We start from the raw sequence: 24,790 nt of genomic DNA, 5'->3' as shown, positions 1-24,790 counted from the left end.
GCTTGGACTGGGGAGCACTGCCTTTAAATGTCCACCCCCCAATAGGTCGGGTACAATACGGGGCCCCTCAGTCCCCTAGGCTCATCTCCAGTTCGGGCCAAAGCCGACGCCCTAAAGGAGAAGTGGGGGTTGCAGCAGAAGGCCCCCAGGGAGGGTAGGGGCAGCCAGGTTTTAGCGGCCCTGAGCACCCCCAGCTCCACCCAACACCAGCTCAGGGGCACCCGGGGGCTGCAGGGACAGGAGCTGGGGTGAAGGCTGAGAGCAGGAATAAGGCGGGGCGGGGCAGGGGGTAGCTGGGAACAACCCGGAGGGACAGGGCAGGTCGGGGGGAGGAGCCTTGGAGCGGGGGGAGGGACGGGTTTAGCCCCCTGCCCACCGCCGCTGGGCGCGGCAAGCGAGACGCGGGCCAGGCCTGCGCTGCGCTCGGGGATCGTTTGCTCTGGCCTGGCAGCGGCAGGGCAGGGCAGGCCAGGCCGGGCGCGAGGCCGGGCGGGAGACGGATGGAGCCGCAGCAGCAGGCGGAGGCCGCCCCGGCCGGGATCTCCCTGCACGATTTCTGCGGGCGCGCGGGCGAGCAGCTCGTGCACTTCCACGCCATGCGGCTGCGGGACTCGCTCTTCCTCTGGGTGGGGGCGGAGCCCGCGCTCCGCAGCCTGGCCGTGGCCATGTGCAGCCCCCACGTGAGTGCCGGGCCCCCCTCGGCTCGCTACACGGAGCTAGCGGCGGAGCCCCCCCCCGTGCTCCCCACTCACCCGCCTTCCTGCCCCGGGCTGCGCCCCCTCCCCCCGCCGGGGCGTTCGCACCGCGCTCAGCGCCTGGGGCACAGAGCCGCTTCCCCGCGCCGCTGGCAGGTGGCCCGCGGGCCCGATCCCACTAGGAAGATGTTTGCAAAGAGGGTTTTAGCGGCTGCCACGTTTTAAGCCCTCGTGTAAACAGGCCACTTCTTCGGATGTGCTCTCTGTATGTGTGTATATATATCTCCTCAATATATGTTCCATTCTATATGCATCCGAAGAAGTGGGCTGTAGTCCACGAAAGCTTATGCTCTAATAAATTTGTTAGTCTCTAAGGTGCCACAAGTACTCCTGTTCTTTTTGCGGATACAGACTAACACGGCTGCTACTCTTAACCCTTAGAGGAACTGGTCAAACTACAGAAGTCAATGGAAAGACTCAGTGGGTATTGCATGAGACCATTTTTCCTCTGTAGATCTCACAGTGCGTAACAGGAGAAAGTATTATCCCCATTTTATGGATGGGGAAAACTGAGGCACAGAATTGAAGAGAGACAACAACCCAACATCTTGCATCAGGATAGTGGGCAGAGCCAGGATTAGAATCCAGGTCTCCTGACTCCCATTTTAGTGCTGTATTCAGTTGATCAGTGCTGCAGGTATTTTGATGCAAATTGGCTGGATGATTTGGCTCAGCGTAAGCCTTTGAAAATTGCACTTTGCTCGTCTGTAGTAGATTTTGACAATTGCAATATATTTGACAACAATTTGCCAGTATTTCAAAGGGGGACATAGCAGGCTGTGCCTGCATGACCCAATTTTGACTGTGTAGTAATTTTTTTTAGTGTATTCAAGATCTGTGCATTGAATGAGACAGGTCTGTGGAAGAGTACATCTTATTTACTGCATAGTAAGGAGCCATACCTCTTTGATAAGGGAGTAAATGGGGATTGAATTAATTGATTAGTTCAAAAATGTCTCTTACAGCCAGAGATGGGACACTAGATGAGGAGGGTTCTGAGTTACTACAGTGAATTCTTTCCCAGGTGGGTCTTGCCCACATGCTCAGGCCATCTGGCCTTAAAGTCTATGGCTTTGCGTTGTTATTTGGATTGCGGTAGCTTCTAGGAGCTCCAGGTATGCACCAAGACTCCATTGTGTTAGGAGCCCTTCGTCACTTACTGCCAATATAGCACACTTTGAATGGGGCAGGAGTGTGTAGAAAACTTGCCTCATAGGGTAGGTTTATACTGCAATTAAACAGCCTCACAGCCCGAGCCCAAGTTAGCTGGCACAGGCCAGCTCTAGGTGTCTCATTGCAGTATAGACATAGCCAGAGCATGCACAGTGGTACACACACTTCAAAATGTGTCCAGCACATAAAGTTTTCTATAAGGCAGTGTTTGTTCAGCAACACAGGCTTCATAGGAGCCCATGCTTCAGTGAGGGCCCAGTTGTGCACTCCTCAATAAGTAATACTCAATTGTTTACTTCTCAGCATGAACAAGGGTTGCAGAATTGGATTCTTATATGGGACAGGATATTTAGGTGGTGTCTACTCAAGTATTTCCAGGTTATGGAATTTTTCTTTTTTACAAACTATGTAGGAAAAACTATATATGGTATTCTTTGTGAAATAGTATCGGTGTGGGTAATTAAAGACTATTTTAATGGATACACTGCATAAAAAATTGTAGACACCAGGGGAGATTTTCAAAAGTGCCTCAGGGATTTGGGAATACAAGTCAGTATAATTACAGATTCATTGCAAGTGCTCCTGGTGCTTTTGGAAACTCCCCTCCACCATCTTTATATAATGTAAAGGACACTGTGATTAGGTTGTTTTGGGGGTTTTTTACATGTTGGAGTTCACCGTGACATGGTAGCACACAAGTACTCAAATGATTGTAGGAAAGGTAAGTCCTCTTTCTTTAAACCCAAAACAGAAAAAGTGATTATTGTTGTGACTTCTTATATGCAGCCATCTCATCGGGGAAAAAATAGCTAATTTTAGTAGAGAATAAACAATTGATTCTTTGCTTTCTTTTCAGGACTCCATTCCAGTGTCTACATCACTCCTGGGAGATGCCTCTGACACCACCTCAAATTCTCTAGCCCAGCGACTAGGTGCGTTCTTGAATGGTTCAGAGATTTTATAACACACTTGTACTTTTGGGAATCCTTTTTAAATTCTTTGGTGGTTGTTCTCACCTCGCATCTTTGGCAATGAAGCAGCTTTGTTGTCACCACAAGTTATGTTGCCTGACTTCTCAACAAGAGACGTACATTTGTCTCATGTAGACATGAGCTTAAATATTGGCTGACCATGCTTGAAGCGTGCATTGTGTTAAAGCAAAGCATTAGTGTGAATCATTCTTGAGGAAAAGCTTTTATTCTTAATGGCTTTGGATTCTTCATGCCTAACTTTTCACATTTCTACTGCTCACCTGCTTAAAGTTAGGCATGTGCTTAAATACTTTACTGAGTCAGTGCTACTGTTCTCTACCTCTATATATCTGCACTAGAACCTCAGTTACAAACACAGCGGGAATGGAGGTTGTTTGTAATCCTGAAATGTTCATAACTCTGAACAAAACATTACGGTCATTTTTTCAAAAGTTTACAACTGAACATTGTCTTAATACAGCTTTGAAACTTTACTATGCAGAAGAAAAATGCTACTTTTAACCATCTTAATTTAAATGAAACAAGCACAGAAACAGTTTCCTTACCTTGCAAATCTTTTTTTAAACTTTCCCTTAACTGTTTTAGTAGTTTAACAAAGTACTGTTTGTTTTTTTCCCCCATCTTTGTTGTTCCCTGATTGCGTACGTCCTGTTCTAAATGAGGTGTGTGGTTGACCAGTCAGTTTGTAACTGAGGTTCTACTTTACTACAGAGTTTGAAAGGCAAAAAGCACTTGGTTTCATTGCTGGCAATAGGAGTGTTATCCTAGGAATCTCCTGGCACTGCTGCTGAGGGACATTATTGATAACAAATAGAATGAGGGCTTTGCATTTCAGTAATCCCCATGCTTTGTTGAGTGATTAATATAGGACAGGAATAAACTTTCCAGGTAGGCCTCTCCCTATCCACTCCCTCTCCCCCTGCCCCCCCCCCCCCACTTGCATATGCACTTTTAAATATCTTTCATTGCTTCAATACAAATTGTAATGCCTGTGCATGCACAGGCATTAGACAGCTCAATGTGCATTTGCCTGCACTCTGCAGATGCAAACACCAATGCTTGCACAAATATGTGCAGAATTGTGCATGCATAAATAAAAGCTACCTTTACATCCTACAGCTCTCTTCAGCCAGAAAGATCCCAAAGCACTCTAGAAATTATTGGCCCAGATTGCAGATTTAAGGAAATGGACATATGCACACAGGAATCTCCTCACCCACCAGTGAACTGAAGCCGCCTCCGGGGTGGAATGGGGCATCTGTCTAATAGCTTAGGGCAGTGCTGTAGTCCAGAAAGTGAAACCCTTAACTGAATGCTCCCCTCTACCTACGTTATAGATGAGAGCACAAGTAGAACAGCCGTGGTATGTCCATGAGCCGGGGAGCAGCAACTCTCCTCCACGTTTGTGCCCTCTCCCAATCCTACAGGAGCTTTTCTTCTCCAAGCCTATTGCAATGTTGAGATTGTGAATAAGGATGCTGTGGATCTCATTGCTGGTTAACCAGCGTGTCCGCTGTGTAGAAGGACTTGCTTGCTCAGTACAGCTCAAGAGCTAGTCACGCTGTCTAGGCTAAAGGAGAGCAGGTGGGATGTGTGGAATGACATCTGCTCTGTGTGGTTATGGATCAGCCAGGTGTCAAACTACTGCTCTGATCCTCAAAGGGATTTAGGCACTGAACTCATTCATTTCAAGGGGAGTTAGGTACCTACATACCTCCTGAGGATCTGGGCCTATGTTTCACTAGCTTGAGTGGCACAAAACCCTTCCAGTTCTTTGAAGTTGCAGATCTAACCCCTCTGAGGGGATGAGGAGGCAGAGTAACATCAGAGATCATTGTAGTATTTTGGGTACAAATTCCCCCCTTCTCTTCTCATTTCAAGGGAATATAATGAGCAGCGCATATATCCAGTTGACTCTGCAGGACAGTTTAGATGGGGGCAGGATCTAACTGCCCTACTGGAGTTTCGACCAGGACACGGGGGTTAACATCCCTACTCTCGCAAAAAGCGTCAAGGGACCAATAGCATTCACAAGCATTGGAAACTCCATTTCATGTCTCCTCCAGACGACTAAGGCCAGACATGGTGCAGAAGGAATTCAGAACTCATCTGTTGGTTAAAGTGGTGTGGCAATTAATTAACTTTCAGTTTAGAATTAGTACTGCAGTTATTCAATGTGAGAATTTTTAAGCATTGATGATAAAATGAGCCTTTGTACCTCAGGGGCCAATACCAAGGCAGAGATGTTTGTTTTTCAAGTTGTAGCATATTAGCGCAACAAGCCACATCCCATTAACGTTATTGTGCGAATTGTTAAAAGGAAAATGAATCAATTTCAGAAGCAGTTCATGGAGCTCCCTTGTCTCACTGAGCCAAGAGGAAGTTGATCGTTAAAGATGGCGTTGAATGAGTGCCTAGATATTATTTTATCAAAACTAGGGAGTTTATTTTCTATACTGTAACTTTTTTTTTCATGTCATCCATTCACCCGCTGATCATTGAGAGCCATCTTTCCACAGTCTGGGGATTGATTGATTGATTTTTTTTGCCACCACTGTTAGGTCTGTCATAGAAAATAACTTTTATATAATGTACATAGATCAGGTAATATGGTATCTACTTTATCATTAGATTATCCTAGAATTTTTCTACTAGGCTTTTTTGAATGTCTAATTATTTAATTCTATCCCTTCCTCCTTAAAGCATCTTTGAACACAAGTTCTCTCTTCAGTTTAGTTTGTGTAATCTGGTAAGGAGTCCAGTATAACCTGTAATTTATCTTGAACTACATTATCTTTAAGAGCCTGATCCAAAGCCAGTGGGAGCCTTTTCATTAACTACTGTGAACTTTGAATCAGGTCCTAACCCAGACGTGGGCAAACTACGGCCCATGGGCTACATCCGGCCCGCAGGACCGTCCTGCCCGGCCCCTGAGCTCCCGCCCGGGGAGCCTAGAACCCAGCCCCTCCCCTGCTGTCCCCCCTTCCCCACAGCTATGCTGCTATGTGGGCTGCGCTCTGGCCCACCGCTTCCAATGGACAGCGCAGCTGGCTCTGGCTGGGTGTTGCAGCTCTGAGCTCCTGCTTCTGGTAAGGGAGCAGGGGAGTTGGGTAAGGGAGCGGGAGGTCCTGGGGGGCAGTCAGGGAGGAGGGGGCAGAGATTCTGTGGGGCGGAGTCAGGGGATGGGGAACAGGGAGGGTTGGGAGTGGGAGTCCTGGGGGGCCTGTCAGGGGACAGGGAGCGCGGGGCAGTTAGGGGCAGGGGTGGTCAGGGGACAAGGAGCGGAGGGTGGTTGGATAGGGAGTGGGAGTCCCAGGGGGGCTGTCAGGGGACAGAGTTGTGGATAGGGGTCAGGGCAGTCAGGGGACAGGAAGCGGGGGTTGGATAGGGGGCGGAGGTCCCGAGAGCGGGCAGGTTGGATGGGTCAGGGATTCTGAGGGGGGCAGTGGGAGGGGTCGGATAGGGGGCAGGGGCCAGGCTGTTTGGGGAGGCACAGCCTTCCCTACCCAGTCCTTCATACAGTTGCACAACCCCAATGTGGCCCTCCCCTGCCCCAATTTAAGTGACACATCTGACACCCAGCACTCATCAGTGACTGCTATCTAAGGTTTTTAGCCAACAAGCCAGACTGAGTAGGCAAGTAAGTTATACTACTACTTTAGAGGTGGTTCCTCCAGGTCAGTGCATTTGTATTGTGGTATGGGAAACTTGCCTTATTTCTCTCCATAAAATGTTTGATTACTACCAGCACTAATATTGGACCAAGTAATAGATGACTGTTCTTTGTTTTGTATTTTAGCCAGGAAGACCAAAAAACAGATCTTCGTCAGCTACAATCTTCAGAATACAGACAGCAGTTTCATATTACACATAGAGAACAGAATCAAGGAAGAAATGATGGCTTTTCCAGAGAAATTCTAACTTTGCATCATTGTAAGCTACTTTGTTACTTTTTTTTTTTAAAAGAAATAAACTGACTGGGTTTCCATATTGACAGACATTGAGTTAATATTTTGGAACTTTGTGTTGTTTTTACAAAATTGTTTGGACCAAACTTGAATAGAACTTAAAGTTTGGAAGAAATACATTTTTTGAGTTCCTCTGCTGTGTTAGAGACAGGGTCTGTGGGATATGGGGAGGAATGTTGTGAGTTAAGCAAGATATTGTAAATTTGTGTATGCATGGAGCTTGACCTACCTGGAAATTGTAATCAGGGGATGGTCTCTGGAGTTTAGTTGTACATGTAACATACTATGTATCATAATTAGAGCAAGAGAAAACAAATCTCTTCTAGTGCTTCTGTGAAAGCCTGGCATGCTGTTGTGAAAAATCAGCACATTAAATAAAAGGAAGTACATTGTTGTCACTTTCATGGTGGGAGAATGGCAGGAATTTGTTTTCCAAAGGGGAAGGAATTTTCCACTGAAAAGGAAAAAAAATGTTTGGTCCTAAAGTGTGCTTTCTTACTCAGTATATATGCACTATGTAACCAGTCTTGGCTGCTGCTGTTAGTGATGTTTTCCTGTTAGTCGTGCAGCGCCAACACCGTTTGCAGGATTCTGTTCCAGCTTGTTCCATCAACAGGTTAACTAAAGGCATAGTTTGGATTATAAAACTGTTACGATTACTGCTGATAATGCAGGTGCAGGAAAGCACTTTCAGAGTCTAGGCGGAGTTGGTTGGGCTGGTAGGTACAGAGGCCTATCTTACATGTAAATTGAGCACATTTGATGAAGAAATCAGTTAGACACAATAGCCATGGACCACCACACTACCACTTTTACACTCTTCAGAGTAATACCCTTCAAAAGTAAAGAGCTAAACAGAGGAAAATACAGGGGGGTAGTTTGAGATTAAGGGCACTGGAATAAGTAACTCTACACAGGCATTTGTAAGGGACCAGTAGAAACCTGGTGCCTGTAGAGAGGAGTCTTTATTCCCAGTGATTGTTGTTAATATGCTGAATGGACTGGAAATTAGGATATTTTCCTCTTTCCCTTCACTGAGCCCTCGGGGGCTTATGTTATTTCTCAAAGCTTAAATAACAGTTTCAGATCCTTAAGTGAAAGATGCTATACATGTGCAAGCTATTATTATTAAAAGGGAGTTTTCTGAAATAGTGTATGAGAATCTTATCTAAAAAAGCCTGAGGGTTTAAGTTCTAGTAGCACAAAGGCAGAATTGTCTCACGATTAAACAGGGGGGCACTAAAGGTCAGGAGACACTAATTCTATTTTCATCCAACCCCTGACTTGCTCTGTGACAGTGAGGAAGTTGCATAACCTGTTTCCCCATCTGTAAAGTAACAGACCTCACACTGGAGGGCATGGAAAGTCTCCACTGCACGTATAAAATATTATTAATGCTGCTAGAGTAGCTCACTGGAAACAAAGAAGCTGGCAGGCTCCAGAAAAGCCATCTCAGCCTAGTTTCTTATGGCTTCATGGTCACTAGTTAAAAAGTAGATATAGCAAATACTGCTTCTTTCGAGAATGCAACTTCAGCCTCTGGTTACATCTAGTCTCTGCTCTGCGTTGTTTTGATAAATTATAATCCATAATATCTGTTGCCAGCCCCTGTTTCTACAATAAGAGTATAAAGGTAAGGACCAACACCTCTACTTTCACGTGGCCTCGGTTGAACCCAGGGAATTACAGACCAGTCATCTTAACTTCAGTATCTGGAAAGATAATGGAACAAGATAATAAGGTGATAAGTAACTGCATCGAGAACAAATTATGTCAAACCAACCTAATAACTTTCTTTGACAAGCTAACAAGCCTTGTGGATAGGGGGAAGTGGTAGATGTATATTTTGATTTTCGTAAGACTTTTGATACTGTCTCACATGACCTTTTCATAAACAAACTAGGGAAATACAGCCTAGCTGGAGCTACTATAAGGTGGGTGTATAACTGCTTGGAAAACTATTCCCAGAGAGTAGTTATGAGTAGCTGACAGTCTAGCTGGAAGGACATATTGAGTGGGGTGGTCAGCTTCTGTTCAATATTTCATCAATGATTTAGATAATGGCTTCAAGAGTACACGTATAAAGTTTGTGGACAATACCAAACTGGGAGGGGTTGCAAGGGCTTTGGAGTATAGGATTAGAATTCAAAATGATCTGGACAAACTAGAGAAATAGTCTGAAGTAAAGAGGATAAAATTCAATGAGGACAAGTGCAAAGTGCTCCACTTAGGAAGGAACAATCAGTTGCACACATACAAAATGGGAAATGACTGCCTAGGAAAGGGATCTGGAGATTACAGTGGATCACAAGCTAATTATGAGTCAGCTATGAGTAACTCTTGCGCAAAAACCCAAAAGCTGTGTTAATTCAGAGCTAAGGTTGAGATTTTATTGACAATCTTGGAAACGGAGTTCAGATCGGCAGCCCTAACTCTCCTGTTGTGTATGTATGCGCTACGCTAGGTGGTCTCATTCCCTGGTCACCATTCACCACCTGTTTCTCTCAGCAATGCATTTTAGATAGAACAGTTCAAACTCCAACTTCATCAAGCATTGTTTTGCTGGCTACACAGCATGTGAATTCTGCTCAGGAGCATATACTCTAATAGTTAAATTATGATAATTAGCCAGAGTTGGAGTCAATAGGATTTAACTAATTGTATGACAGTAGCACCACCTTGTGGCCCCAACTGAGTGTAGGACCCATGGCATTATACATACACACACAATCACAGACAGCCTGTACCTCAGACCTTCACAATCTTCAATAGACAAGACAAAAGGTCAGAGGGATGAAATGATTTGCAAGATGGCAGACAGCAGGTCAGTGTCAAAGCCAGGAACAGAACCCACATCTCCTGACTCCCAGTCCTGTGCCCTAACCACTGGCATATACTGCCTCACAGTGGCATAGTATGGAGCCAGCACCGCCCCAGGGGAGCTCAGAGAGATTGTCTCTCATGTGGTACTGTCCCTTCTTAGCGCACCCTCGCCCTCCCCCCCCCCCCCCCGGGTTCAGGTAGGAGCATGGATGCTGAAGCATCCCTTTGGATAGTGCAAGGTGCTCCCTGGCTAGTTGAGGAAGGTTGGACCACCCCACCCTCTCTGGAGCAACGTGTGGCCCTGCAGAGAGCGGTCCTTGTGTTCCTACAAGTGCAGAGACTGCGGTTGTCCCTGGGTCTTGTGCAATATGCACAACAGATGTGGCAAGGCTCCTTTTTCTCTGGTCCTATTGGGGGAAAGGATAAATAGGGCCCTAATGCTACATAAATACAGCATGAGTCTACATGTAAACTGTGTCTCAGTTTCACTCAGCAGAACATTCATGACAATTTGGGTCATGGTGTCAACCTCACTTGCCTCAGGCAAGTGAGAAGGATGAGTTGCCGTTTTCCTTGCCAGGAAACGGCAATAATATACTGAGGGAATCAGGCAATATAGGCATCGGAAAACTAAATGAAAAGTACTAAATCAGCTTTCCTGATGTGAAAGCAGCAGCTCCCAGCCTCTGTGAAATCACGGTGAATGAATGCATGCATCAATAGTTAGGTGACAATGCAATCACCAATCAAGGTTCCCCAAGCCTTATAGCATATGTCACTGATACTAAAGCCAAAGCTGTCAAACTGTATGTGGTCTTCATCTTCCTAAAGCCAGCTGTCTTCTCAGGTTTGACTAAGGCACTGGATGACATCTCAAGAGACAGACACACACAGTCAGCTGGCCTGACCTCTGGGTTAGTAGCCAATTAAGGTAAACATTATTGCCTTCCTATTTTAGCCAAATTCAGTAGGAGTGGGGAGAACAACCTAGGTTGGGCTCCTTTTGGATCAAGACTTGTCTAAAATTATGAAGGCAGAAAATGTTGCTTACTATATACAGCTAGATCCCAGAAATAACCTATTGTAAAAGGATGCTTTGTCTATCCCCAACTCAAGTCAACACTGTTTGGCAATCTTCTTTTCAAGGTTCCTTCCACATGGACTCTAGAACCCAGAAGAGATCAATTTGATTAGCAATAGTAAGATTACAGTAGAGCATAGAGGCACTGTGCAAAGAGATAGTAAGAGACAGTCCTCTGTCCTGAAGAGCTTACAGTCTTAACCAGGGATAGGCAACCTGCGGCACGCGAGCTGATTTTCAGTGGCACTCACACTGCCCGGGTCCTGGCCATCGGTCCGGGGGGTTCTGCATTTTAAATTTAATTTTAAATAAAGCTTCTTAAACATTTTAAAAATCTTATTTACTTTACATACAACAATAGTTTATTAGATATTATAGACTTACAGAAAGAGACCTAAAACCATTCAAATGTATTACTGGCACATGAAACCTTAAATTAGAGTGAATAAATGAAGACTTGGCACAGCACTTCTGAAAGGTTGCCAACCCCTGGTCTAAACAGACAAGACAGACGAAGGGTGGGAGGAGAAACGGGCACAGATGAGTGAAATGACTTGCCTGAGGTTGCGCAGCAAATCAGAAATAGAATCTTGGTCTTCTGAGTCCCAGGCCCATGGATCATGCTGAGTCTAATGCAAATGGAACTTGTAGTTGAGCAGCAGAACGGCTTCAGCTGCAACATATCCTCTTCCTTGAAGGACAACCTTAAGGCGGCAACTGGTGGCTGAAGTACCCTTAGAGAATCTGTATTTTTTTGGGGTTTTTTAAATAAAAAGGGTTAGTGCTGTTATGGGAGGTTTTAAAAATTTCATTAAACTTCTTCAGTAGCTGGGGTTATTTTTGAAAGCACAGCTTGAACACTCATCGCACTGAAGGCAAGAAAGACATTCAAAAGGAAGTATGCTAATGGGGCAACACCTTTTTATTTCTGTACATTTACATACAAAGTTTTTCAGTAGGTACAACAGATGTAACATCATGCAGACATTTAGCTTGTAAGACTGTTTTCAGTACTTGATTTAAGCTTGTGCTATGAATAAGCACCACCAGACTACTCATGATCAAAACATACAGTAACACGATTCTTTAATAAAACTTCATCAGAAACTGAGGGGAGGGAGGGAAGTCTCACCCACTAGACATAAACACACTGTACTCCTTTCCCAAGACATTTCACACAATACAATTAAAATGAGGATTAATTTTTTTTTTTAAGTTAAAGTGTGGGAGATCAACCCGCACTTAAGCGTGGTCTTTATGTGCTAGCTACAGCTGCAATTTGACTTGACATTCACAGAGTTCATTTAATGGCACTTCTGCTTCCAATTTGGTGATCTTTAGCATTTGGCTCCAGGAAGTGGCATCATTTAAGAAAAATACTTCCATGTTAAAACAAAGCAAAACCGAAACAAAACCAAAAAACCCTGCTTAACCAAAACAACAGTTTTCAAAAGTGGCAAAGAGATTACATGCTTTTCCTCGTCTTATCTATTTTCAGTGTGTTTGGCAACAGAAACATTGCTGAAAAAAACACCCCATAAAATGATCAAGTGTAATGCCATTTTCACATTCTGTTGAAAAATTCTAAAAACAAAAAACAAAACATGTCCCTTAAATGGTAACTAAAAACCCCACTAGTGGGCTAGAATAACTGAGGGCTTATGGAAAGAAATGGGCCTAAATGGACAACAAAGCTTTGAATGCTTTCCTTGTTGCATTGGCTGGGAACAGTAGTCGTCTGAAAAAAATGTTTCCTTTGCGCTGTGGAGAACCAGGATTGAGACGCTTATGGCTTGACAGACAGTTGTTAAAAAACTGCCACAGTACCCAACTGTACAAAGAACCGGACAGAACACAGTAGGAAACTGATGCTTGTTTATAGCCTCCTGCCCTGCTGTATCATTTAGTACCTGTCTGTCTCTCCCCAGAAACTTTCCAGCCTCAGATAGCCATCAGCTTTAGTGGAGTGTAATATCTTTTTAAAAAACAGGCTTTCATCCTCTCAAATGAGCTATAACAGAGCTGCCGAGACAGACTATTACTTAATGTTTTGGCCATGACTGAGCCAAGCAAACCATAGGTGTTGGGACCTCATTTCAAAGGACTAGTACCAAATGCCTCATCTCAGGCAAATTAAAAAACAAAATACAAAGGTAAATTTCACAAAAATTGCCAAGTGCGCCTGTCACCTAATGTATTTATTTCTTATATAAATAGGCTGATATGTTTAAACAGTTCTTTTTCCTGGGACTGTTTGTAATGAAAGAGCAAACACCAGAATAGGAAACTATAAAGTGCTGTGGACAACAGCGATGACACACCAGGACCATAACAGTGCTAAATGCAATCCGTCTAATAGGCTTGTGAAAGGTCTACATGATTTGTACTGTAGCCTGAGTATATTTGCACAGAGACCATGAACTAAAAAGCGGTTCTATGGTATATGGATTGCAAGGTGCTGCGTAACAGCTCTGAGTCTGTGTGCATGCCCGATTTCAAACAATCCTCTGCTCTCTCTATTGGTCTCCTGTGTCAAGGCCCCCCTCCCTGGATTATTATTTGTTTTACTTTCTAGATTTTGATATAAACCCACTTTTCCTGATATGTGGCTTGTAACAAGCTTCATATAAAAGGCAAAAGGTATTACACAAATTTGGCACATGAATACTGCACAAACCGAAAGGCCTTATTTTCGAGGTGAATGCAGACTGCAAAAATCTGAATGCAGAACAAAACGAAGGAGAGGTGGCCACTTTCAAACCGTACAGTAACTAGAGATGTTTAGAGAGTGTAAGAAAAATTGGTCTGTTGCTGTCACAGCAAGTCTAACTAAGGTGAAAACAACAGTGTAACTCCAGGCAAAATTACCATCAGCTGGTCCAGTGTTTCTTACGTGGCTCAAAAAGAACCTAAATGTCCACATCCTCTGTACAAAAGTTAGCAGCTTTAGGACAACATTGATTTTCCAACCACAACAATCTTTGTCACTTCTCCAGGCCTGCTCGTCCTCTTGCACTCATCAGCATCTGCGGCTGTGTAGCTTACTACAGTACTCACAGTCTTGCTGATTTTGTGTGGGTTACAAGAGGACAAAGGCAGCCTAATGGAGGATGTAAGTAGTAGGTACAGTAGTTAACAGACAATATATAGAGCAAAAGAATGGGTAGGGAAGAAGAGGAAAGTGCAGATTAGCCTTTCCATGCCTATGAATGCAAGATGTCCATCAAACAAAGTGGCAATCATATGGATGCTCAATACAACATTACATATCCTGCTGCTCTGTTCATTTAAATGGCTGTACCACTGGGCAAATCAAAAATGCATGGCCGGAGTGAATAAGGTAAGGAAGGTAGCGGTGGGGGGATTGTTAATGATGCAAAAAAGCTTTTAAGCTCAGAATGTTCTTGTATTAACTAGATCCGTAAGACATTCACACAACAATGCAAATCTGTTGCTGGCTTGGGGACTCACCTGGCTATTATCAAGTAGCCATCTTTACAATAAATGAAAGATTTGCTTCTTACTTTACTAAGCAGAGGCATTTTAAATTACTTTAATCAAACAAGTGATCCTATAGTCTTTTTTTTTTTTTTTTTTTTTTTTTTTTTTAAGAGAGTCTACAAGAGCACATTTTTGGTGGGATTAAGGTGGCAGTTCATTGTAAATTCTTGGGTCAGAAATAGCAAACAGGAGACAGCAAAATATATAGTAATCACAATTCTGGCTTGGACAGGAGGTTTTAAAAACGTATAATTAAAGATGACCCATTTCATAGAGAGTGCCCTCTTGACCTCTATTTAAGTAACATTTTAAACAGCCCTTTCTCCCCCCCCCCCCCATCTTCAGTATTTATTCAAATAATCAATTCATTCCCTTTTATTCTAATAAAATAAATTTAAATAAGAATAGGCTTTAAACAGTTAGGGCATGCAATGTCACAGTTCTTGTACTAGTGGAAATTTCAGCTAAACTCCCTTTTGGAGCAAGCATTTCAGATTGTAGCCAATACTCCTACATTTTGTCTCCTTTAACCAAAAATATTCTCTGGAACACTAGGATACAGATATTGAACCTCCTGTTAGTTAACACCATTCTTGGTAAACCTAATTTTACCACTGGTGGTCAACTCATTTCAGTTGTTTATATTATTATTAATCACTTGCTGGAAATCTCTAAAAGAGCTGAATGTGATATTTAAAATGTAGAAGGCTGATCCTGATTGAAAAACTAAGCTAGTTTGTGTAGTATTTTGCTGACTGCTTTAACTACAATAAAAAAACAACTCTAATTTAGAAAATAACTTTTAAATACATATGGGGACACTATCAAAACCTAATTTACGCTAAATAAAATGCAGCCAGAGTTTGACTCACAACAGGTTTTTTGTTGTTTGTACAAACAGAACAGGCAACCTGGGGGATTTGACTTTCTAGACAGGCAGAACTAATGTTGTTCTAGCCTAAGTTTCAGTAGATTCAGCTTTGCAGTAGAGATACCTCTTTCCTTTAACAAAACACAAAAACAAACAAAAAACATCACACCATTTCTTTTTTGGAATGGCTGCACCTCTTGAAATAAGATGGCTTCATTCATGTGATCAATGAAAAGGGAGTAAAGTGCTTCTTTAAAATGATAATCAAAATAAATATAAACATTTAATTCCAGGAAAAGAAAGTTTGGAAGGGTTATCTCCGTCCAGTTCTTTTCTCAGATGTTTTATTTCCCCCCATAACCTTTTCAAAAGTAATTTGTACACCAGTTGAAGATTCCTACAATAAGTGGCTTTAGCAGCAGAGCTGAATTCCCCCATGTATCCATCTGTTCCATCACTGGTCTGCAAACCTGTGCAAAATGCCCCCACCCAAAGTGCGCCTTCTCCCAAAAAAATAAAATAAAATAAAAAAATCTGCCCAGTTACATCCCATTGGCAGTGGTATTCTCGGACACCCCGTCACCCACAGCTGACGAATCGTGGAGGCCAGAGTAATCCTTGAGTTCAGAGTTTGTCAGAAGCAGGGGCTGCTCCCCTTTCTTGTGTGGTAGGAGGGGCTTCCTGGTGTAGTGTTCGCCGTCTGGGATGTTCTCAGGCAGGTTTTGGTTCTTGCTCTCCGGCAAGAGAAGAATACAGATGATGCAAATGAGCGTACAGCAGGCAAAGATCACATGGTGCAGAAAGTAGCCTTTCTGGTTATGAAGCTCCATTATAGGTGCAGTCAGCATACCAAAGCCTGCACTGGCCAGGACAAGTCCGAGTCCACCTCCCCTACAAAGACAAACAGTCTCAACACATACAGAATATAGCAGCGATGTATTTGGAAAAAAAAAACAAAAAACACTTTAGCGAAAGATTGAAAACTTTCCTTTTGGTTTATTTTCTGGAATCAAAGTTACTTCACAAAGAGCGGAGCAGTATGTAAAATGAGGACATTACCCAAGCACTGGCTGCAGAGGTCAGCAAAGCTTACATCCTCATTCTCAAAACATGACCACTGTGCCTATACCAGCCACCTGATCCATTGCTAACTGAACTGCCCTGCATGAAGTGCAGATGGCTCAGGCCTAGGCTACACGGGGGTGGGGGGGGGAGTGGAGGGGCGCAGGATCCATCTAAGTTACGCAACTTCAGCTATGTGAATAACGTAGCTGAAGTCGACGTACTTAGATCTACTCAACACAGTGTCTTCACTATGGTGAGTCGACTGCTGCTGCTCCCCCGTTGACTCTGCCTGCGCCTCTCGTAGCAGTGGAGTACAGGAGTCAACAGGAGAGCCTCGGGGGTCAATTTATCACGTCTAGACTAGACACGATAAATCAACCCCCATTGGATTGATTGCTGCCCACCGATCCGGCGGGTAGTATAGACATACCCTTAGTGTGTCCACGTTCACGTTTACGTTTGAACTGTTGCTCCTTTGGCCCAGGCTCACCCCAGAGCTGTTATAAACTGTCTCACTTGCAATGCTCTCCAGGTACCTGAGCCGCAATTCCCAGCACAGCTTCCAGCAATGATGGATTCCAGCAGATTCTGAAAGGTCTCCTGTGCACTGTGGGACAGGGGTAGGGGGACTACTTGAACGGCTTCAGTCTGAACAGATTCAGTGCTGCCCACACTGTCATTAAACTGATGCAGGCTGAAATGGTTCAGCCTAAACTAACGCTTGGCCCTACTGAAAAAGCAAGTCTAATCCACGCCGTATTTCACACATGTCAAGTACCTGGAGCATTGTTGTGCATGGTCACAATGGGCATCTCTGTGCTGGGGAAATTTTCTAACTGGTTTTAACCCTATTAGAGCCATCATGTAGACCAGATTAGATGATTTAAGGCAGTCTGCCCTGCTTTTCCAGAACCAGAGTCCAATGTGATCTTGACAGCGTTTCATTAAAAGTGTGTCAGGCCAATCTATACTTAGTCCACACTATGGCTCTAAATTATTTAAAAAACAGGCCTGATTACATACAGTTATGGTACTGGTTTTGTTAGGGGGGTGACTGTTTACTGAAATAAACAGGTACAGCTCCTAGCAAGGATGCAGTTATACGGCTATAAATTGCTTTACTCTAGGATTGTTTATTCCCAATCCCACACGGGAAGAGTCAATTCCTGGTTTTGCCACTGGCCTGCTGGGTGATTTTGGGAACTTCACTTAACTTCTCCATGTCTCAGTCTCCTCATCTGTACAATGGGGATAATGGTATCTCACCAAATCAATTCCCTGCCATTGCAGAAGCCTCAGGCATTGGCGCACCTCAGTCCCTCTATTCTCTGCCTATGGCACACAATAGTATCTGGAGGGCAGGAATAATTCAGTCTAATGCAGATTATTCAGCTCATTGTAGTGACAACTGGGTGGGGTTAGCGGCTTGTGATGTGCAGGTCAATCAAGATGATTTGATGGTCCCTTCGGGCCACAAGTCTATGACTCTATAGTGACCTCCTTTGTAAAGCAGTTTGAAATCTACTGTATAAAAAAAAAAAACCTCTATACCAGCATATCTTTGTCCACAAGAAGGGGGTGGGGTGGTGAGGCTGTACCCATTCAAGTGGTACAACTTGTGTGCATAAACAACTCTAGAAATTTCCCCCATGTAGACATGTCCAATCATGCTACAGAAATCACACTTCCCTTAGCATGATAAATATCTCTAGTTTAGACAAGACCAAAGAAAGCCCAGTAACAAATAACAGGTGCATTATTCAGTGTAGGGGAGGGCTTTTGCTGCCTCTGCAGTATTTTATATGGGCCACTGATGGAGACACGATATTAGATTTGATCTGCCATAAGAAATACTAGGTTCTGAAATCCCTCTTCTATAAAACTGTGCTGTTGGAGGCAAATACTTGGACAGTCAGAAAATATAAATTATTTTTTTTTTAAAAGAGCACTGTCTAGTGGTCAGAACAGGGGACAGGAAATCAAGAGTTGTTCGTCACTGAGAGATTTTGGGTGAGTCACGTAGGGAAATTGAGGCAGAGCAAAGTTATCTGAAACATGGAGATAATACCTACCAAGGGTGTTGTGAACGTTAATTAACATTTCTGAAATGTTTTGAGATTACAAAGAGGTACATTTATTAAGCCAAACCATTGTTATAAATAATTCATTAAAGTATAACGAACACTGGCATATACTTAGGCCTGGTCTACACTACACTGTTAGATTGACATAAGGCAGCTTCTGTCGACTTAATTATGTCAGTGTCTACACTACAGCTTTATCCCGCTGATGTAAGGGCTTGTCTACATTACCCGCTGGATCGACGGGCAGTGATCGATTCAGTCTAGTCTAGATGCGATAAATCGACCACCCAGCGCTCTCCCATCGACTCTGGTACTCCACCAGGGCGAGAGGCGCAGGCGGAGTCGATGGGAGAGCAGCAGCCGCCAACTTACCGCAGTGAAGACCCCACAGTAAGTAGATCTAAGTACATCAACTTTAGCTATGTTATCCATGTAGCTGAAGTTGCGTAACTTAGATCAATCCTCCCCTCCCCCACTCAGTGTAGACCATGCCTAAGTGCCCTACTACACTGACATAGTAACTCCACCTCCATGAGAGGCATAGCGCTTATGTCAATGTAGTTAGGGGGAGACAGTGTCTGTAGACACTGCATTACTTACTTTGTCTGTTAGCTCTCTTGTCAATTTCACAGCTCCAGCTAGAGCCCAGCTCTCCAGCCTGGGAGCTGGGGCGAGAAGCCCTGGGCAGATGGACCACACTCCCGGCAGGGAACAGGGAGCCGGGGTGGGGAGCAGTCTGCTGGGAGCCCAGGAGCCTGTGGGGCAGCCAGGCTTCCAGCAAGGAGTTACCAGTAGAGCAGAGAGACCAGGCTCTCAGCTCCCCACACTGCCCCTCTTAGGTTGGTGGAAGTGCTCCTGGTGGGGACGTGCACCACTGATCAAAGGAGAGTAGTTTAGACATGCACCCATGGCTGTAAGTTGACCTAATATAACTCGACTTAAGTCTTTGGTGTAGAAGTTATTACACACCTTAGATTACGCACAAAAAAACACCGTAAAATAAACCCTATTTAGGTTGCAAAGTCAAATACTCAGAAGTTAGGAAATATCAGAATTAAAGGTACCTGGGCAACCTTAATTCGATCCCTTTTTGTGTAATCATTATATTACAGTCATGAATTACATGATCACATTTTATTGTTTTCATAGGACCCCTGCCTCACTCAGTGCACAGAATGACAGTGCTCACTGAATGAGCAGTTCTTCAAAATTTTGTTTTCTCCTCACTGTTCAGTGTATGGGCCACTCCTCCCTATTCAAACCCAGCTCTGAAGACCATTTTAAATTTCCTCATGGGCTTTTCTATAGCGCTCATGACAAGGCTATCTGAGGGCTCCACAAACATTAAATGTTGTGAAAATAAATCACAACACCCTTGTGAGGTGGGGTGGGTCATTATCCTCATTTTAGTGATGGGGAATTACGGCACAGAGAAACACAGGTGCCGACTTTCCAATGTGCTGGGGGGTGCTGGACCCTCTGCTCTGCCCCAGGCCCTGTCCCCACTCCACCCCTTCCCTCAAGGCCCCACCCCCACCACATCTCTTCCTGCCCCACCTCTTCCCACCTCCCGTTCCACCTCTGCCTGCCCAGTTCCGCTCCCTCCCCACCAGAGCCTCCTGTATGCCATGAAACAGCTGACTGCAGTGGGCAGGAAGCTTTGGGAGGTGCTGATTGGGTAGCTCTGCCCAGCGGGTAGGAGGCACTGGGGGAGGAGGGAGAGCTGATAGGGGGGCTGCCACCTATGCAGAGAGATTAAGATAAAAAGTATACACTAATTTTGGTTGCTCAATCTGAGACACTTAGGACCTGATCTTTCAGAGTAATTATCCTTACACAGCACTTCATATCTTCAAAGCACAGCTCCCACTGACTTCAAGTGCAGCTGTGAATGCTCAGCATGTCTGCAAATCAGAACAAACCCCTTAGGCCCATTTGAAAATTCCAGCCCTACAGTCTGGGTAGAATGGCTGTTCCAGATGCAGATGGATTCCCTCAGGCACTTTTCTCCGGCCTTGGCTACACTCGGGCAGCAGCACTGCAAAGTGCGAGTACTCCTCCTGTCCGAGGGGAATAGCTTGCAGCACTGCGAGCGAGCGTGCAGCACTGCAGGCGCTGATTACACTGGAGCTTTACAGCTCTGTACTCACTGCACTCAGGGGGGTGTTTTTTCACACCCCTGAGCACAGCAAGTTGCAGCGCTGTACAGCGCCAGTGTAGCCAAGGCCTCTAACAGCAGCTTTGACCCTCAGCAGTTGTTCCCAGGACTGGTTTCACCTTACAATGGGTGCTCAATGCAGCAACAACAACTTTAAGTTCTCCCTCAGGCTACTGGATAGGGCTCATCTGTCCCCTGCCTTAAGACCCAGGAGCAGGTTTCCCAGTACCTCCAATTTTCTTTTGCACTTTTCTCTGCTGTGCTCCCTCACCCTCATTCTTAGCACAGAACTCAGTCACCTGTCAGCCACAGCTTCCGTGTCTGTGGGACTCCACTACTGCAGCAGCATGATGATCTCAGGACCCATAACACACTCTGTGGTACCCTTTCAAGGCCTGAAACCTGCATACTGCCCCATTACATTTAAATTCTGCTTCCTTGGTGCACAGACAGTACTTTCCTGTGAGTCAACATGTTCCAGTTCTCCCGTTGCTCAATTTCCTCCCTTTTCCACACAACTAAAACTTCAAATTCGGTGGTAATCTGCACTGCTATACTTTTTATTACCATTATATAGGTTATACAGTATGATATAAATCAAACCCAGCACTATAAATCTCGGACTTCTAGATTTTCTCTGACCACCAGCCATCTTGCTCAAAAGCTAATCCCCATATCCCTGATCTTTTCAGTATCCATTGATTTACAGCTTGGCTGCTTAAGTGCAGCAAGTGTAGGACATCAAAAATGTGCTGCTCAGACCAGCAGACAAGAGCAAAGCAATCCCTCCTTGCAATGTTTAATTATCTAGCTTTCATTTCACAGAGACAAAGGGTGGTTTCCCCAGGTTTTACAGAAGAAACTGGATTTTTGCAGGGTTTACTGGATTTTGTGATGGCAGTAGAAATTTTGGGATCTGGCATTAAGCTTTAGCTAACTTTTCACTGAAAAATTAAAACCCACCTAAGTCTATTGTTTCTGCAATTAAATCCCCCTGTCACACTTAAGTAACTTTATGAATTTATACTTGCATGGGCAGTCCCACAGGACTAGGTATTCAAATGCAGACGTACTAGCAGGATCATGTCCCAAATTGGTGCAATTGTGACAAAGGGCTGATTCTCCTTTGCCCTGCACATTGTTCAGTCATTTACATTAGTGCAAAGAGGGTGTAAAGTTCTACCACAGCAGCATGATATGCTCATTTTGTACTGGTGCACAGGACTACGCTAGGGGCAGGGCAATGGGGAATCAGGCCCACAGAATCAGTGGTTCTCAAACTTTCTTTGTATTGGTGACCCCTTTCACACAGGAAGTCTCTGAGTGAGACATGCCCCCCCCCCAAAAAAAATTAAAAACAAGGGGGTTAATTAAAATTTAATTTAATGTGGGCTCAAGGCTGACAGCTTGTGACCCCCACAGAACCACCTTGCAACCCCCAGAGGGGTCATGACCCCCAGTTTGAGAACCCCTCATCTATTCAATATTGTACCTCAAAGACTGGAAAAAAAATGCTCACCTGGATTTTAAAGGCATTTAAATGCATTATAAGGAAAACTAAGGAAGAAGGCACAATTTTATGTTCATTGTGTGTCAGGTAGCACTGTAGTTGAAGTCAGAGAGATATTCTCTCACTGTAGGTTGCACTATGTATACTAGAAACAAAATCAGGGAGCACTATTAATGCTTGAAAACACTACACTATTTATCTTTTGCTGAATTTTTTTTATAATATAAAATAATGACAATTCAACATTTGTACAATAGACGCACATGAGTGAAGCAATGAAACAACTGTGTTTCAAAGTGCAGCACACTTCTGTAGTTCACTTTTCTTTCTCATGCGTGGTATGACAACGGGCAGGATTTAGAACTTTTCTGGGGTGCTAGATTCCTAGATATTGTTCTTCCTCACTCAAGAAGTTTCCTAAGATGTGACGGTGCAGTTTTTTGTTTCAATTTTCTCTAACCCATTGAATATTAATCGACTACAGCCTAGTGTTTCAAGCTGTGGTTTGGGCATCTGAAATGGACACACTGCAACACCTTGGACAAATCAAACCTCTTCCTCAATTTCTCAATTTGTAAAATAGCTTCCTCATGTGGCTTTTTCAGTCTTAATTAATTTATATCCTCCGAAGATTATATTACATCATACCAAATCTTAAGAAAGCAGCTACTGTATTTGACTTCTGCCATTCTCTGTGTTACCACTAGAGAGTAGGCTTTGCTCACATTTATGTAAGCTAATAAGAGAACAGTACAAGAGGGTCATTTATAAGACTGTAAAACTGCTCTTGTAATCTTCAATGGTGTAAATGTTGAAAGAGTCTGGTTCAAAATTTGTAGTCTTTAAAGGTTTCCCTATTCATATATTTTAGAACTTTTCCTGGTCTACTAGAGTTTTAAACATCACCAGAACACGTTACTAGTAAGAGTTTAACATAAACAATAGTAAAATATTATCTCAAATTCTTCACTGAAGTGAAACTAAACCCAGGAATATGGCTTGCATCTCTCTATAATATTTAGAAGCATAAAAGAGCAATTTTAATCCCATCTTAGTTTTTCTCAAGTGTTTGACTCTTTCTAATGCAAGCGGTCTGATGTGACAATGGGGCAGAGAACAAAAACCCCTTCAATTATTGAAAAGATTATTTATTCATATTGCAGTTGAGCCTTAGAGCCCCAGTTTTACTCCACTGTATGAAGTGCTGTGATTTAGAATCCTGATGTGATTATTTGATTTTAACCTCTGCAATCTCCCCTCATCTCCACTGGGAAGTTAGAGCCATCAGTGGACAGTGGCTGATGGCTAAAATCCCCACTATTCCTCCCACATACCTTTTCTCTTCACTGCTGCTATCAGTAGGGAGGGGAAAGCAGTACACAAACTAACAGAAAAATTAGCAATGCCAAGGCCAAGCAATACATAGTTACTCCCTATCCCCCGGGGCCTAACAACAGGTACGGTTCTCCATCTTTTAGAAACTGGCGGGGGAGGGGAAGAAGGGAGAAAAACGAAAGTCTCCCCAATCAACTTCTTTCTAAAATCTTGGTCTCTTTGGTAAGTAGCACAACCCTCACTGGCTCGGTCATCGTGCTTATTGGAGGAGGATTTTCAGCTTCATTTAGTGCTTTAGTTCAGTGTTTGAAAGGAGCTTTTTAATGAACTCCTTGGCACAAGGAATTAGAACTCTTCAATGATGCTTTAGTGCTTAGCAGTGTGAAATCAGGGCTGACCAGCATTAAGATGTCAGGGTAATAAGGGTCTCAACAATAAATGTGTGTGTTATTCCTGGGAGTCTTTATGTCTCTGGAACATATATTGTAGATTCTAGCAGGAAAAGATAAATTCTTGGAACCTGATGTTGGGGCTATTCAAAAACGACCTTTTGCTTTTTAAAAACAGTGTAGAAGTGCTGACAAATGCTACTGATTGTCATGGTAGCAATCACACAACAGCCAACCTACTTGTAAGCACCTTAATATTGATACTATTTTTTCTCACAAACAAAATATGAATAAAGAATTAGTTTGAAAAACCCAGTGACTCCCCCAATTCCCTTACTATGCCCTCCCACAAGACTCTGATTGGAGCATCAGTTGAGCATAGGTCAAGTCCTGAAAATAAGATGCTCTGCCAAAATGCAATGCATTATGGGTGGTATTTAATAAAGACAATTGCCGTAAAGGGCATGAGGGAGAAGTGGCCAGATGCCTATTTCATGACACCAGAGCAAAGGCATATCATCAGCTTAGCAATCACACTTCTGTCTGAAATGTGTTAAGAATATAAGAACGGTCATACTGGCTCAGAGCAACGGTTCATCCAGCATCCTGACAGTGGCCAGTGCCAGATGCGTCAGAGGAAATGGATAGAACTGTCCAGTCCCAGCTTCTGGCAGTCAAAACCAGAGCATGAGAGTTTCATCCCTTCCCTACTAGTTCCTAACATTTTGTTCGCTTTTTTGACTGACACTGCACATTGAGCAGATGTTTTCAGAGAACTCTCCATGATGATTCCAAGGGTTGTTTCTTGAGTAGTAACAGCTAATTTTGACCCGATCATTTTGTATGTGTTGTTGGGATTATGTTTTCCAATGTGTGCTACTTTGCACTTATAAACATTGAATTTCATCTGCCATTTTGTTGCCCTGTCACCCAGTTTTGTGAGATCCCTTTTCACAGTCATCTTTGGGTTTAACGTTCTTGGGTAATTTTATATCTTCTGCCAATTTTGCCACATCACTGTTCAATATATTTATAAATGATCTGGAAAAGGGTATGAACAGCACAGGTCCCAGTACAGATCCTTG

General features: G+C 43.7%; 2 protein-coding genes across 3 annotated transcripts in view; one reads left to right on the top strand and one right to left on the bottom strand.

The window, feature by feature from the left end:
- The first annotated feature begins 458 nt into the window (after nucleotides 1-458).
- PSMG4 (proteasome assembly chaperone 4) lies at nucleotides 459-7,290 on the top strand. The gene is made up of 3 exons (XM_054020652.1): nucleotides 459-680; nucleotides 2,785-2,860; nucleotides 6,720-7,290. The coding sequence occupies exons 1-3, from the start codon at nucleotides 501-503 to the stop codon at nucleotides 6,839-6,841; spliced, it is 378 nt and encodes a 125-aa protein (XP_053876627.1). The 5' UTR covers nucleotides 459-500; the 3' UTR covers nucleotides 6,842-7,290.
- Nucleotides 7,291-11,691: 4,401 nt separating this feature from the next.
- Nucleotides 11,692-24,790, bottom strand: part of SLC22A23 (solute carrier family 22 member 23) — a 181,542-nt gene continuing 168,443 nt past the window's right edge. For both annotated transcript variants that reach the window (XM_054017562.1, XM_054017563.1), the window contains one exon: nucleotides 11,692-16,055. In XM_054017562.1, the coding sequence (XP_053873537.1) occupies nucleotides 15,707-16,055 (349 nt within the window). In that variant the 3' untranslated portion in view covers nucleotides 11,692-15,706. The remainder of the gene's footprint in view (nucleotides 16,056-24,790) is intronic.

Source organism: Malaclemys terrapin, chromosome 2 (assembly GCF_027887155.1).
Source record: "Malaclemys terrapin pileata isolate rMalTer1 chromosome 2, rMalTer1.hap1, whole genome shotgun sequence".
Taxonomy (NCBI): Eukaryota; Metazoa; Chordata; order Testudines; family Emydidae; genus Malaclemys; species Malaclemys terrapin.
This window is presented reverse-complemented; position numbering and strand designations above follow the sequence as displayed.

Excerpts from the sequence above, each read along its gene's own strand:
- PSMG4 (XM_054020652.1), top strand. The coding sequence starts at position 501 with ATGGAGCCGCAGCAGCAGGCGGAGGCCGCCCCGGCCGGGATCTCCCTG. Across the intron at positions 681-2,784 it reads TGGCCATGTGCAGCCCCCAC|GACTCCATTCCAGTGTCTAC; the intron begins GTGAGTGCCGGG and ends CTTTCTTTTCAG. Across the intron at positions 2,861-6,719 it reads TTCTCTAGCCCAGCGACTAG|CCAGGAAGACCAAAAAACAG; the intron begins GTGCGTTCTTGA and ends TTTGTATTTTAG.